At 35.8% G+C, this 16,806-nt stretch overlaps 1 protein-coding gene across 2 annotated transcripts in view; it reads right to left on the bottom strand.

The window, feature by feature from the left end:
- RABGAP1L (RAB GTPase activating protein 1 like) overlaps window positions 1-16,806 on the bottom strand; it is a 666,720-nt gene that overhangs the window by 272,426 nt on the left and 377,488 nt on the right. For both annotated transcript variants that reach the window (XM_046680643.1, XM_046680642.1), the window contains exon 15: window positions 7,091-7,165. In XM_046680643.1, the coding sequence (XP_046536599.1) occupies window positions 7,091-7,165 (75 nt within the window). The remainder of the gene's footprint in view (window positions 1-7,090; window positions 7,166-16,806) is intronic.

Raw genomic sequence — 16,806 nt, 5'->3', positions numbered from 1 at the left:
AGCTAAGGTCAGCCAAAGTAATTACATTAGTAATTGATTTCTTTTAATATTATTATAAATGCTAAATATAAGAAACTTTTGTATTATCTGTACTTTGTATTGGCTATTAAGCTTGTTCCTCAATGAGCATAAAGAAAATCAATCAAGATCTGAGCATCAATACCTAGTTCTACTACCAAACCTCACCTATAAGACTGAGTTCTCCCAGTAGGTAGTATTGTGGGATCTGTCTACTTTTATTTAAAAAGCATTAAACTAACTATTTAACTTACTACAATGATTAACATCTCATTGAACTAGACAATCCAATTTATCATCATTATGCAATTGGTCTAAAGTACAATAAAAACAAATCACTGAACAAATATTTTTAAATAAAATATTTAGACGGAGCATAGCGGGTCTCTAATATTGAATATCTATCTTTGATGTGTACAGGAGCTTTGTCAGGGAATCAGTGTAGCTTTATTGGAGGAGGGAAGAGATAAACATTAAAATCCTATGATTTAAGGTATCAAAGTATCATTCACGGCTCAATGAAATACAAAACTAAATACCAGCCTCACATGCACAATCTGAAAATGAAGCCTGATGTAATCATTGTTTGGGTACAGATCTGATAATGATCTGCTGTCTGTACTAACAGACAATCACTGAAAGGAGACAGTCTCCAAGCTTCCACTGCGTCTCTCTACAATGAACCACAAAACAAAGCAGCTCTAAGGGCTTCAAGTCTTTAAGACTCACATGAAGCAACACATGTCAAGATGTTTTCTGAAGTGAAATTACATGTTGACAATTTTTTAAAATCCCCTTATTTAGGATAAAATTAAATTTTCTATTCTGCACGACTGTGTTTCACATCTTTTGGTAATCAATCTACCTTTTTCCATGAAGGCAATGAACACTCCACTGATTTTTTTTAGTTTTTAGTTTTCTTCAACAAAGGTGGGTGTGACTATTCTGAAAATCATAAACTCATGAGCTTTCATTTTCTGTTTACACATTGAAAAGTAAAGGGAATTAAAACTTCTGTATTTTCCTTTTAAATCAAATATATACTAAAGTACATTTAAACTGAACGTCTATTTATAAGCCATAAAACGTACCGTACAACATATTAGCTTGCTACGTGTGATCAATTTAAGTTAGTGGGAGCAGGGACCAAAAGAAAATTAGCTGGGAAAATAATTATTAATTTTAGAAAGAGCAGCAGCTACCATTATTAGAGGCGTTCATTCACGACCCTATTTGATCGTCACAAAAATTCTGGAAAGCAGACATTATTTTTACATTTTAAATATTAGATTAGTGGAATTCAAAAAAGTTAAGTGATTTTCCAATAACTACACATCTATTAAGTAAAGACTGGGTTTAAGCCCATGACTGCATTCTTTACGCTGGACACAAAATAAGACTCTTTACACTCATAATGTAAGGTATTAAATATTCAGAAAAAACCTAGAAGGATGATAATATTATTTCCATTTTATACATGAAGAAACTGAAGCTCAGAGAGTTTAGGAAACTTACCCAAGGTCATATACCTTGAAAGGTATTAAATCACAATTCAAATTCACAGTTGTGCTTTTTACTATCATTTGAAAGAGTTCACCTTTGAAAGGGCAGAGAAACCTAAGATAAATAGGAGGACCAAGAGAGGATTTTTTAAAGTAAAATGTCTTGCATATATTTACAGGACACAGGGAGAAGATATTGGGAAATGGCTCCAAAGCACTGATGCAAGAATTAACTCAGAACAGGAAAATTTCTTGCATTATAAGGAAAAAGTGATTTCAGAGTACAGAAGGGCTTATTTTAAAGTACACAAAAACTCTTGCAGTAAGACACCACTGTAAGATGATGTGATGTATCTGTCTAGCATCCTATCTCCCTATCACCTGTTATTAAAACCCCTTTTCCTATAGGAAAAGCATTCCATTGTTCAGGAGGAATTGATCCAGTTCACTGTCAGCACTGACGTAGACTCAAGACCTGGGCGGGCCAATCAGAATTACCCTACCTTCCTGGTCTTAGTAATCGATTCAAGGATGGCAGCTTCTCAAGGCAAGCCAATCACAGTCCTCCAGGGATTTTTTTTTTTTTTTTTTTTTTTTAATACAGGAGCTATAGCAAAAAATGGTCCCTTTAAATGAAGTTGTAAAATTGAAAGGACAAGAAGCTGGGCAAGCCAGCAGCCACACTGCCCACTTTGGGGCCTGTCCATAAAATTAAGCCTAGAAGATTTAAGCAGAACAGAGACACAGAGACACAGATTCCCGATGACAAAATATGAACTCTGGAATCATGTCAAATGATATCAAATGACATCAAAATGTCAAAATCATGTCAAATGACAATCATGTCAAAATCGTCTCTGCCCTAGACTTCCCAGTTATGTGAATCAATAAATTTCCTTTTAATTTAAGCTACTTTGAGTTAAGCATATGTCACATGTAGCAGACACAGTCCTAAATAATATAATGGCACAAATACCTTTACTTTTATATCCACATAAAGACACAGTAGAAAGCCTCTATCTTGTCTCCTTGGACTCTGGGGAATCTTTATTTTCAGAAAAGCTAAGAAGTAGCTCTGCTTCTCATTTCTTAAATTCATTGGTTAAATCTTATCCTAAACCTGTGTTTTTTGGGAGGTGCATAAAGGATTCGTAATTTTTAAACCTTATTTTATGTTGAAACACAACACACAGAAACATACATAAAAGTTAAAGGTATACTTTAATGAGTAATTGCTTATGAAGTAAAAACAGGTTAAGAGATAGAATACTGTCAATACTCCTGAAGATCCATGTGTGTCCCTTCCCAAGCATGACTCCCAGTTTCTCCTCAGAGAAATCACTATCCTGACTTTAAAAGTAATCACTTCATTGGTGTTATTTATGTTTTACCATCTATATAGCATCCTAGAAAAGGAGTTTAGTTTTGTCTGTTATTCAACTTTATACTAAATGGAATCATAACAAATGATACCAAACATACTTTGCTTTCTTACTAAATCTTATGTTTGTAGTATTCATTCATGTTAACATATTTAGTGTAAAACATTATTTCACTGCTGTAGAGCATTCCACTATATGAATATACCACAATTTATTCATTTTAATGTCTAGTTACAATTATAATAGTAGACATTCTAATAGTGAGCAGTTGAGTTGACTAATATAAACATGGATCCTGGGACAATTCTAATACATGACTGAGGTGCACATGTGCAAAAATATGACTAAGGTATATATCCAGGAGTGAAATTGCTGGGAATGCATCTCTTTATCAGATAAAGCCAAACTGGTTTCCAAAAGAGTAGTGCCTAGTAATAGTTTTTTAAAACTTCAGTGCTTTTAAACATTCTGGATTACCCAAAAATAATCCTTTCTACAATTGGAAAGTTTCCATACATGTCAATATTACTATACCTATGGTAACTTAACGATAAAAAGGAGCATGATTTTCTGAAGGTCTAAAAAAGTATATGTTCGACAACAAACAATTAAAGCTGCTTGACAATAAATATGTCAGAAAAATATACTGGGTTAAAAATTATCTAAAATATTTTATACTATTTTTAAAATAAAATAATGAAATATTTAAAAGGATATTATTTATTATACTTCCAATTAAGCAAAGACTAATACTATAATGATATTACTGATTATTATTGCATATTTAACTTCAAAGGCAGATGAACATTATAATTAGACTAAAAGCAATCTGTGCTATAACATTCTTCTCCAACTGTAAATGATACTTTTCTTCTTTTTTTTTTCTTGAGGAAGATTAGCCCTGAGCTAACATCCACCACCAATCCTCCTCTTTTTGCTGAGGAAGACTGGCCCTGAGCTAACATCTGTGGCCCATCTTCCTCTACTTTATATGTGGGATGCCTGCCACAGCATGGTTTGACAAGTAGTGCATAGGTCCACACCTGGGATCCAAACTGGTGAACCCCAGGCCGCAGAAGCGGAACGTGCAAACTTAACTGCCGCGCCCCCAGGCCGGTCCCATGATACATTTCTTATAATCTCATCAATAGATACAACAGCATCTATTGTGATAAACACTTAATTCTTCCACTGCCCAAACTACCACAAGTTACAAAATTATAATCAAAGCATCTGGAAATTTCCAAGCACCAAGAGAAGCTAACTATTTCTTAAAACTACTTAGACATGGGATAACAAAAATTTTAAACTTTTGGTTTTGAATATATTTTCATTTTTGGTCTTTCTTTCCTCTTAGGCAGTGAATGTGAAATATAAATGACTATGGGTGAGGAAAAGACAGCATCCCAAGCAGTTTCTGACAATGATTAATATGGAGCCACCAAAGGACGTCTGGCAGCAAAAAGAAGCAATAGCTTATGTAACTGATAAAAAAATTAGTCAGTAAGCCCCTAATAACATATCTCCCTGGAACATGAGATAGTGTATTTGATGAATTGTTTAAGCTAGACTGTATTCTTCTACCTGTTTAAACCAGGGAGGCAAAAATATACAAAAGAAAAAATTACAGTTAACTTCTCTTATTTAAATTGGTTAATGGATGTGTTGGGCTGTTAATGAAATGTGCTGATTAATAGAATTATTGCACATACTGTCAATTAAAAATTACAATATGTTCTTCGTTAACACTATGATGAATATCAGTTAATCCCTCCTCAAGGATTCTGAAGGCATTTTTATATTTCCAGTTATTTTTATAAGCCATGGTAACAACTGCACAATTCTATCAAAATAGAAAGTTTAACAGACTGGACTGGATTTCTACCCATCTTGTGACATACTTTGGAAGCAATTTTGTTGAATAAGTTTACAACAACCAACTTGCCATGTGACCCTTACAAAAGGAGAATAGATAAAATAGAAAAAAATTCCGGATATATGCGTTTTCCAGTTATTTAAATCACTCTCTCTTTTTCGGGGGGAGGTGTTTCCAAATAAATATGAACTTACGATTAAGTAAACCTCTGTTAAATCTCAGAACAGATTTCTCAGAGAGATATTCTTCTCATTGAAGTTTAATTAATATATTATAATGTGTTTAACAGGGCTACAGGTTTAAAATGCTAAACTGTAATATGACCCATATTCACTCAAATAAAGTGAATAATCACAATAGAACCATTGTATATCATTATATTAAAATAAAATTATCAGAATTAGGACCATGATTCTAATATAATTGCTCTTCACTTCCAGAATGCAAACCTAAAAGAAATGCTTTCATGTTAAACTTGCTGGACCTCTCTGTTGCATTTGACTTTATACATTGCTTCCTCCCTAATGAAAAGCCAGAAATTCTTCAAGGATTCCTCTTCCTTTTTTTTTTTTTTTGCTTTATTTCCCAAACCACCCCCTCCCTCCCCCAGGTACATAGTTGTATATCTTAGTTGCAGGTCCTTCTAGTTGTGGGATGTGGGACGCCGCCTCAACGTGGCCTAACGAGCAGTGCCATGTCCGCACCCAGGATCCGAACCCTAGGCCACCGCAGGGGAGCGCACAAACTTAACCACTCGGCCCTGAAGCCGGCCCCAGGATTCCTCTTCTTCATCAACCCTTTAAATATCTGGCATTCCTGGCTGCTATCCTGTTCTTCTTACTCTATTTATTCTTCTTAGATGATCTGATCCACTCTTGTGATTTCAGCTTGGATTTCTCCCCCAGCATCAGTCTCCAGTATCCAATTAGTTGCTGAACAGCTTCACTCAGATGTACCCAAAATATCTCAAACTCAAAGAATTTTTTTTTAAAAATCATCATCAACTCCTAACCTTTTTCCTCCATTCAATCTCAATGGATGTATTTTCTACCTGGGCTCAAAATATCACAGTTCATCCAGTCACCAAAGCTAGAAAACTAGACATGTTACCTTTAACCATTCCTTCGTCAGTTCATCCATAAAACCTATGCCTTCTGCATGTTTCTTAATTCTGTTTCTTTTTCTCTGGGTCTCTCCATCTCTTATTTAGATTGATATTTCCTAAGTGGTCTCTCTGCTGTTGCTTGTTCCTTCAATTCCACCCTCTACAGGCATATAAGAAGAATTTATCTGAAATGAACATCTGACTGTCATTCCCTTGCTTCAAACTGGTCAATGGCTCCTCATTAGCTTTAGAATAAAACCCACATTTCTTGACATGATTACAAAGTCTTCAGAATTTGGTCCCTACCCCTCTGATCATTTCTACCTCATACCTCTCCCTGCGTACAATTCCTACAGTAACTGTGTGGACACTGTAATTTCATATTGTCCCCTTTATATGCTGTGCCCTTTTGTGTTTCCATACATTTGCTCATGTTGTGCCTTTTCTCTAGCAATCCCTACTCCCTCCCTTTACCCTCTTGCCTCCCCCAACCTCAATCATTTATGTCTTAGCAAAGCTACCACCTCCTCCAGAAAGTCTTCCCTGAAAGTTCTGGCAGAGCTGGGTTGGGTAATTCTCCTTTCTATTCCCTTACTCTATGTAGTGCTTGCACTTAGCACACTGTAAATTCTTCTTTAGTGAACATGAGAAAAATCAATAAAGACATATAAAAAATAAAATTAATAAACATGTGCCTACATTAACTGTATCTCATCTTGAGCCATGAGGCCTTTGAGAACACAAATGATAAATTATTTATATTTGTAATCCTACTTCCTAGCCTAGTACTGACAGTCAATGCTCAATAAATGTTCTGTTAAATGAAGGTGACTGAGAGGAAAGAGAGCATACAAAAATAAATCACAGAAAAGATAAAAGACTTCCTTGCCACATTCCTCCATACTGGTCCTGTTCCTGCTCATATTTGGGCAGTTACATTGACTTCTTTAATTCTAGAGGGTTCTAGTTAAAAATAACTCCAAATAAGCAATTTTCCACTTCCAGCCAGCAAAATTAATTCTATTGAGAAACTGTCCTGTTCTTGACATCAGATCTCTTACTTTATCACCAAAGGTACACTTTAAAAAGATATGCCATGTGTAATTTCCATCAGGTAAATGGAAAATAAGAAGGAAGAACAAAACCAAGCAGAAAGTAAAATAAACTTGGCAGCTCCATGCCATTTATTACATGGAAAATTACTTACATGCAGCAGCAGTACAGCAGCAAGAAAAGACTGTCCTTGACAATACCCAATGTCTTCATCGTAGACAGAGTAGGCCTAGAGAAAAGATGAAGAGAAAAATATTTTAAACCTTCACAGATTTTAACTTAAGTGTTAGCTCACATCAGGCTGCTGCTTGCTCTTGTCCCTGGGCTGTCGACCACAATCCCACTGATCTTTCAACTTGGATGTGTAAGCCATAAGCACAGTAGGATCCCTCAAAGAGGCTGCACATTTCCTAAAGCAGCTCTAGTGTCCCATTATGCCCAGGTTCATCTTTAGAATTTGGAATAAAGAGATGCTCAGAGCACCTAAACTAACTTTAAAAGTTTACAGTTTAACTTTAAAAGTTTATGGTTTATGGTTAGGCAAATGAGATCATGGGAGGCAGAAGCAAAGGGTGGAAGACGGTGGGAAGGTTCTAGAGTTGATGTGGGAGTTCAAATGCATCATACGAGGGAAATCAATGATATTGAAAGTATAGCGCAGATTCCCTAACTAACAGACAAAAAGTTACCCTCTGTAACCTCTGGAAGTTTTCAAAGATCTTCTAAACTACTCTCCCACTTTCCAGAAGGCTGAAGGGTAAAAATGACTCCTCCCACCTATACCACTGAGGCAAACCAGAAACATTTAGCATTGCCCTGAACTTTTTGTAGAATGGCTGAAAGCCCGCCTTATGGTACATATGCACCCACCATCACAGGTGTTCTGGCTATTCACCATCTTTAACATCATTCTAACCAGGTCAGCTGGTATACAGCCAGAGGCCCATTCATAGGAAATATAGTACTCCTTGAGAAGCAGCTGCCATACCATTCAACTTAATATTCACCTTAGTCTTCAGAGGAAAGGATATAAGGCCATATGCTTAATACATACTAATTAGTACTTCAAACTGCTGACATTATACTTTTTAAAAAAGATACCCTGCATAAGTTTTTAGGAAGTTGAATTAGTTACAGCAGGCAGAGTGTGCTAACCAAAGAGTAAAAGATAGGAATTAGTAGCATTTTCTGTAAAAGTCCAAATAATAAATACTTTAGGTTTTGAGGGATACTTACATATCTGTTGAATATTGTTTTAAAAAACAACACCTTAAAATACAAAAACCATTCATAGCTCAAAGGCAGTACAAAAGCAGACAGCATGGGCCATAGTTTACTGACCTCTGACTCAGAAGAAAAAAATTCATTCAGGTGCTCCCACATTTATCTTTAAAAGACAAGCATCCCAGTTGTGCTGGTTGAGTCTTGGTCATGTATTCCATCTATGTACTGTGCTTCATTTTAGCGAGGGGATTTCACTTAATGTGCTTAATACAAGGCATTATGATTTTGTGAACATAAAAATTGTCTCTGCCCAGGGCAATGGTTATCAAAGATAACTAGGAAGGGTTACCACAGGGAGAGTAAGTGTGGAACCTCTCATATGCCAAGGTGGTCAGAGGACAGGGTCTGGAACTCTTTTTTTTTCACTTAAAAAACAGCTTTACTGAAATATAGCTTGTATTCAGTGAAATACATACATTTTAACTGCACAATTCTTTGAGTTGAATCATTTATATAACCCCATCATTAAAGAGTATTTCCACCATTCCAGGATGTCTCTCATGCCTCTTCGCAGTCAAACTACCTTCACCCCAGGGAACCACTGATCTGATTTTTACCATAATATATTACAAATTTTGCATTTAAAAAAAATTCATATACATGGAATCATATATACTTTTTTGTGTCTGGCTTCTTTCATTCAGTATAATGTTTCTGAGATTCTTCCATGTTGTTGAATGCATTAGTAGTTCATTCCTTTTAATTGCTGAGTAGTATTCCACTGGGTGAACATACCACAATTTGTTTATCCACTCTCCTGTTGATGAACATTTGGATTTTTTCCAGTTTAGGGCCAGTATGAATAAAGCTGCTATGTATACATAAGGCTTTTTGTAGAAATAGGTTTTCATTTTCCTTAGGTAAATACCTAAGAGTGGAGGTTCAGGGTTCAGATGATAAGTGTATGTTTAATTTTATAAGAAATTGCCAAACTGTTTTTCAAAGTGGTTGTACAATTATTATACTCACACCAGAAAAGTAAAAGAGTACTCACTGCTTCATACCCTTGTCAATATTTGCTATTTCCAGTCTTTTTTCTTTTATTAATTCCTGTGGTTTTGACTTGATTTCCCTCATGGTTGATGATGTAGAGCATATTATTATGTGCTTTTAGGCAATGGATATATATTCTTTTGTGACTGTCTCTTCAAGTTCTTGCTCATTTGTTTAACTAAATTGTTCATCTTATTGTTGATTCATGGTAGTTCTTTATACATTCTGTTTACAAGTCCATTTTCAGACATACATATTGCCAGTATTTTCTCCCAGTCTGTGGCTTGCCTTTTCATTTCTTAATGGTGTCTTTTGAAGTACTACTATTCTCTTTTAACCTTCTTCTGCTAATGATGATATTATCACACTCTTCTAATGAGAGAAAAATTAGATCATGGAATCATTACCTAATGAATCTGAAAGGAGCTTTTCTTCATTATCACCAGTTTCCAGAGCTCTGCTTAATTTTAAAAATTGAAAGATGGATTAACATCCTTTTACTTATTTAATTTTCTCTGATTTATACAGTTATACTTTTGATTGGTTAATTTGTACTTTTATTATCCAGAGCTCATGGATATATGTGTATATGTGTGTGTGTGTGTGTGTGAATTAGTGGGTGGAATAAGGATTAAAGAGAGAAGAGAAAAGGAACAAAAAATGAAGAATGAGAGGAAAGCTTCTAATACTATCCGTATTTGGACCATTCCTGATGGTAATCTGTCATTTCCTTCTCCACGAACAAGGAACTCTGGGATTTGTTGATAAGACAGCATGTTACGTGAGTGATATGTTTTCAAGGCTCTGCCTTCCCCCATGAAAGATGTCTAAGTTGAGGATTCCTTACAACTGTGGATCTCCAAAAGTCAATTATACTTCAACAACCCTAACATGACTTGGACAAATGTTTGATCCATCTTTATAAACATATATCGAACATTTATTGAGAAATGTCCTATTTATATAAATCATTTCTGTTACAAGAGAGGTTCAATAGAAAATGAAGGTCCACGATACATCAGACAGAGAAGGTATGATTCAGGAACTCCACAGACTATTCTCTAACTAGAGAGCTAAGGATAAAAGTGTAAATTAGTAATGCATTGATCTTACTTTCTACTTGTTTTATGGTTTGGGGTTAGGTTAGCAGCAAATGTGACTTTTCAGAGGCCACCTAATAAATTAATTTTATCTATGATTCGCAGTTTGAAAAACACAGTGTTCTAGCAAGTTCTTTCCCTTGGAGTTCTTACAAGCACTGCTAGGTTTAGTCTGAGCCTTCTCTAACTAGCTGAACCGAATCCTTCCCTCTACTCAAAACTTGCCTCTCTTTGCACCATACCTCTCGCTACTCCTCACTTTAATTGCTTCTCTGGCCAGATGCCTACTCAGTCCAACTTTTACAAACAATCTGGGTACCACTTCTGTAATGGAGGAGTGGCTCCTATTGAACCAACCTTCCCTCTGGTAACAAATTTAAACTATGTCTGGACAAATGTATAAAACAGCTAACTGAAGGCACGGAAGAGCTAAACGAAAGCAGGCAGAAACTGGAGGGGAGCATAAACTTGGAAGAATAGAATGACATTCAGTAATAAAATTCCCATTCTTTATGGCTTTTGCCAGAGGTCAGGCACCAGTGGTACCACAGTGGATGGTTAAAACTTATATATAAAACTGTAGTCTTATTGGCTTGAAGAACCAGAGAACAGGTTGGGGTGACCATAACAGCTAGAAAGCAAGAGTGAAAATTCTAGAAGAAAGAGAGTAACAGAACAGAAGCCCTTACTATACTTACTGGAAAATTAAAGTATTCAAGACAGTGTAAAACTGATATATAAGGATAGAGAAATAATCAATAAACAAAAGAAGTCTAGAAGTAGAACCATTTGATTTCAACAAAGCTACCAAGATAATACAATGAGAAAAGGAAAATTGTTTATATATGCAAACATGTAAATATATGAAAATTGTTTCAACAAATGTGCTCGAAAGATTGAATATCCACATGGGGGAAATAAATGAACCTGGATCCCTACCTACCTCACCTTTACACAAAAATTAATTCCAGATGTATCATAGTCCTAAACATAAAACTAAAACTATAAAGCCAGTGAATGAAAACGTAGAATATCTTTGTAACTTCATGAAGGGAAAGGTTTCTTAGCCAGGGCACAGAAGCACTAACTATAAAAGAATAAACTGGTACAGTAGACATCATCAAAATTTTAAAAACCTCCACTGATGAAAGGGCACCATTAAGAAAAAGAGATAAACTATGGACTGGGAAAATACTGCAAACATATCTGCAAAAGGTCTTGTATATAACAGAACTCCTACAACTCAATGTCAAACAACTCAATTTTAAAATGGACAACAGATGTGAAAAGATACTTCACAAAGGAAAATCTATGAATGGCCAATAAGAAGATGGCCAAATGTTTGACATCATTAGTCATTAAATTAAAATGAAATTAAAGCCACAATGAGATATTATGACATAGCCACCAGAAGTGAAGGTAAAAAAGACTGATAACACCAAATGTTAGCATCCTTGGATTCCGAAACGCTGTGGGTAGGAATGTAAAATAGTAAAACTACTTTGTAAAACTGTTTGGCAGTTTCTTATAAAACTAAATACACACCTACCCTATGACTCAGCAATTCCATATCTGTGTATTCACCCAAGAGAAATGAATGCAAATGTACACAAGAAGACTGATATAGGGTTAAGAGGTATTCCCAACAGCTTTATTTATAACAACCCCAAACAGGAAGCAGCTGAGATCTTACCAGGAGAAAGTATGCACAAACAAACTGTGGTATATTCATACAATGAAACACTCTTCAGCAACAAAAAGTAATGAATCACTTATACCCATAACATGGAAGAATCTTAGAACTGTTATGCTGTGTGAACATCTTACATGAAAATGATTCCACTCTATGGTTCCACTTATATAAATTTCTATAACAAGGCAAAGTAATGTACGGTTTAAAAAAATCAAAACAAAGATTGCTTCTGGGGGAAAGATCAGGGATTAACTGAGCAGACAGGAAGAAACTTTTGTATCTTGGATTACACAAGTGTTTGCATTTGTCAAAATTAATGAAATAGTTCATCATATTCGTGCATTTCACTGAAAGTAAATTGTACCTACAAAAAAAAAGTTAGCAAATATTGAACTTTAGTTAATAATATACATATTGCAGTATTAGGTGTAAGGTATACAAATGTCTGCAACTTACTTTGAAATGTCCTAAACTATTAAAATGGACTGATTAATTGAATGGAGGGGTAGATAAAAGGATAGATCTGTGATAAAGAAAATATAACAAGATTAATTGTAGAATATAGGTGGTAGGTTTATGGATAGTCAATTCTTTGAACTTTTCCATATATTTGAAAATTTTCATAATAGTTCCGAGGGAAAAAAACTGTGGCTATACTCTGTCTCTTCTCTCTGCTCTGGACTGTAGACTACTCTTTTGGCTGGGTCCCCAAGAATATTTTTTTTCTTTTTTATTGAGGTAATATTGGTTTATAATATTATATAAATATCAGGTGTACATCACTACATTTCAATTTATGTATAGACTACAATCGTGTTCACCATCAAAAGTCTAGTTGCCATGCATCACTATACAAATGTGCCCCCGACCCTGTTTGCCCTCCCCCTACTTCCCTTCCCCTCTGGTAACCACCAATCTGTTCTCTGTATCTATGTGTGTGTGCGTTTATCTTTCACATATGAGTGAAATCATATGGTATTCGTCTTTCTCTGACTTATTTCACTTAGCACAATACCCTCAAGGTCCATCCATGTTGTTGCAAATGACAAGATTTCATCTTTTTTATGGCTGAGTAGTATTTCATTGTATATATACCACATCTCCAAAAGTACTTTACATATTCATTCACCAAGACATTATTTACTAAGCACCTATTATGCCTCAAACACTGTACTTAGTGAGATGGAAACAAAGATGATCATAGTCCATGCTCCTCAGCTCAGAGTCTTGAAGAAAAGTTTAGCATGTACAATGAAAAAGTGCACAGTGAGAGAAGTGCTGATGGATACATGAAAGCTCAGAGGGAAAGGATAGGTAATCAGGTCATAGTGCAAGGAGTAGAGTTAAAGGCAAGGAAGTCATCTCAGACAAGGTGATGTTGTCTTAATCTTAAAGAAGAGGATATGACCAGAACTGCTGAAAACTTGGCCTCACATTCTTTTTTTTTTTTTTTTTAAGGAAGATTAGCCCTGAGCTAACTGCTGTCAATCCTCCTCGTTTTGCTGAGGAAGACTGGTCCTGAGCTAACATCCGTGCCCATCTTCCTCTACTTTATATGTGGGATGCCCGCCACAGCATGGCTTGCCAAGCAGTGCCATGTCCGCACCTTGGATCCGAACTGGCGAAGCCCGGGCCGCCGGAGTGGAACGTGCGCACTTAACCGCAGCGCCACCGGGCCGGCCCCCGGCCTCACAATCTTGAGGGAAGAGTATGGAGATTCTTCAGGCATGCTGCTTGGAAGAGCATGTACAAAGGCATGAGACAGCTTGACTTCTTTATTATGTGGCAGACACTGTGCTAAGTGCTTTTCCATGTTCTCAATTAGTCCTAACAAAGTCTATGAGATATGAAAAGTGAGATTTAGAGAGGATAATTAACTTGAGCAAGATCACATAGCTAGAGCTGGGACTCAAACCTGTCTGAGAATAGAGTCTGTACCCTTAATATCTTTATTACATCACTGCTATCGACTGTTTGTGTTCCCCCAAAATTCATATGTTGAAACCTAATTCCCAATGTGCTGGTATTTGGAGGAGGGGCCATTGGGAGGTGATTAGGTCATGAGGGTAAGCTCTCATGAATGGGATTAGTGTCCTTATAAAGGAGACCCCAGAAAGCTCCCTCACCTCAGCATGTGAGGACACAGAGAGAAGATGACTGTCTACGAACCAGAAAGTGAGCCCTCATGAGACATCGAATCTGCCAGCACATTGATCTTAGACTTCCAGCTTTAAGAGCTTGAGAAATAAACGTTTGTTGTTTAAGCCAGGCGATGAATGGTATTTTTGTTATGGCAGCCCAAACAGACTAAGACAATCACTTAGATTCAGTCTGTGCAGAATTCTTCTTCCTAAACATTCATGTGTTTGGGTTCATGAAAGACGAGAGGGCCTACATTCTGATTTGCCTTGGGGTTCAATAGAGATGGAGGATAAGACTCCATATCCTTAAGAGAAATGACACTGTGATCAAGGGCAGCTTAATCTTTTTTAATCCACGACTTCTGGGTTTAGGAAAGGATGGTTTTAACTTCTTATGTCATTATTTATTAACATGCTGACTACAGACAGTTGGTAAGGCTTAATCTTGTTGGTGCTAACATTTATATATAATGTAAGTTCCCCTTAATGAAATAAATATGGAAAACAATTGACTTTTCTTGCTTTGTGAATAACTGTTATCCGTTGATAGGAATGTGAACTTTGAAAATAATTTTCCACAGGATAGTGACACTTTATTTGCCAACCCAAAATACACAATAACCACAACTGCTCTTGAATTAACTTAAAATCATTAAGGAAAGTTTTTAGTCTTACAGTTAGATTATGTCTGAAGACTCATCTACCACTTTCTTTCTCCCCAAACGCTCTCTCACACACAAACTTTTACCAGGTTGGTACAGGAAATACAGAATGGTATTTCTCTTTTGTCCCAGGGATGGGCAACATACAGTATTACTTTATCAGACAAGCACACATATAGGTAAAAATGAAGGAAGCTCAGATTCACAGGAAGAATGAAAAGAAAATCAGAAGATGTTCTCTAGCAAGATAGAGAGGCTGCTATACGGGCATGCAAGAATGGATCAAACTCGTAAAACAGATCCTCACTTAGTTTCTTGGTACTGCTAAGGTAACTGATGTACTTGCTAATTTACTGTCTATGATAGACAGTAGTTCAGTTTACCAGTTTTAACCATGACACGTGTTTCTCCAAACTCCAACCTAAATACTGAGCCGTCTCATTTTTTCTTCAATATAGATCTAAGAGCAATACTGAGAACAGGAAATACTAAGTCAGATCTCCTTCTCACCGTAACAGGAGCTTGACATTTACATAAAGCAATTTGCCATTTATTAGACAGATAAACTGTTTCATGAGTTCCACAATGAGCTTCTGCCAACACGAGGGCAAGACAAATAAACAAATCAGCCTTTGGATTTTTGTTCTTAGTACCAGTAGCCCTTAAATGAGCATATCAAGGAAACAATCAAGTATAAAATACATGGAATAAATTTACTTACAAAGTATAAAAGAGATCTGCTCTCACACAATCATAGAGAGAAAAAGAGCTACAAAGGAAAGACTATTTTTAAATAATGCCACTTAATAAGCTAAGTGAAAAGAGGTCACAGAGAGACAAGAATCATAAGACACCTCATCATCTAAAAGAAATCTGAGTAGCATTTAAAGAAAAGATTATTTACTATAGCACTTAAGAATACAAGTGGCCTTTCAAAGAATTTCTTAGCATTAATTTCTCTATTAAATAGCCACTAATATTTATTAATAATTGCTACCCATTGTTCCAGGTGTTTACATATATTAGTTTATTTAATCCTTACAACAACCCTCTGAGGTAAGTACGATTAACATCCCCCTTTTATAGAAGAAGAAACCAAGGCACAGAGAAGTTAAATAACTTCTTCAAGGTCATCCAATTCGTAAGCTTCAGGCCAGGAGTAAACTCAGGCAGCCCAGCTCCAGAGCTCAAGATCTCAGCTACTATCACTATGCAGCTTCTGGATCTTAATGACTGTTGACTTAAGTGGCAGAGTTCATGTGAGTGACAAAAACTAAGAATAAAACACAAATTTTTCTTTTTGCTATGTAGCCAATAAATATTCATAAACCAATCAGAGAGATGCCTTTAAAGAACTTAGGGGAATGATACAAAATTTAAGAGTGGCTGACTCTAGTGGGGGAAGGCTGAATCTGGGAGGATCACTTGGGGAGTATCCAAAGATACTGGTAATACTACATTTCCTAAGTTTTAGGTACAAGGATGTAACTTCTATTATTGATTTTAAAAAATCAAAATACAAATTATGTTCATTCATTTGAATGTATATTTCCTAATTTAAAAAATTTAATTAAAAATTAAAAAACCACTTGTTAGTAATCTGTCATTCAATGGTTTGCGTCACCATTTCAATTTGGGTGACATCACTAGAATATAAATATATGAAAGACCCGCATCAAGGTTTCATTGGAGCTTCATATAATGACTAAAATGGTGAAACAAATAACCAATAAAAACTACTCTTCTTGGAGAAAACTCCAAGAAGCAGTATAATAGATTCTTGTTATTGCAGCAGTTATGCTCTATAAAGTTGTTGCAAACAGTGAATTGGCAGATATTGAATCACTGCCTCTAGGGGATACAGAGGCTTAGGCTTCAGCGAGCCTCTGGTCACATTTTTGGCAACCAATCAATACATAACCTTGTTTTATGTGTGTTTCTATTTAATGATACCTTATTTAATATTTATTGTTGATTCATTAATATTGAAATCATGG

This window comes from Equus quagga, chromosome 13, assembly GCF_021613505.1.
Source record: "Equus quagga isolate Etosha38 chromosome 13, UCLA_HA_Equagga_1.0, whole genome shotgun sequence".
Taxonomy (NCBI): domain Eukaryota; kingdom Metazoa; phylum Chordata; class Mammalia; order Perissodactyla; family Equidae; genus Equus; species Equus quagga.
Note: the sequence above shows the minus strand (reverse complement) of the source record. Positions and strands in the feature narration are given on the sequence as shown.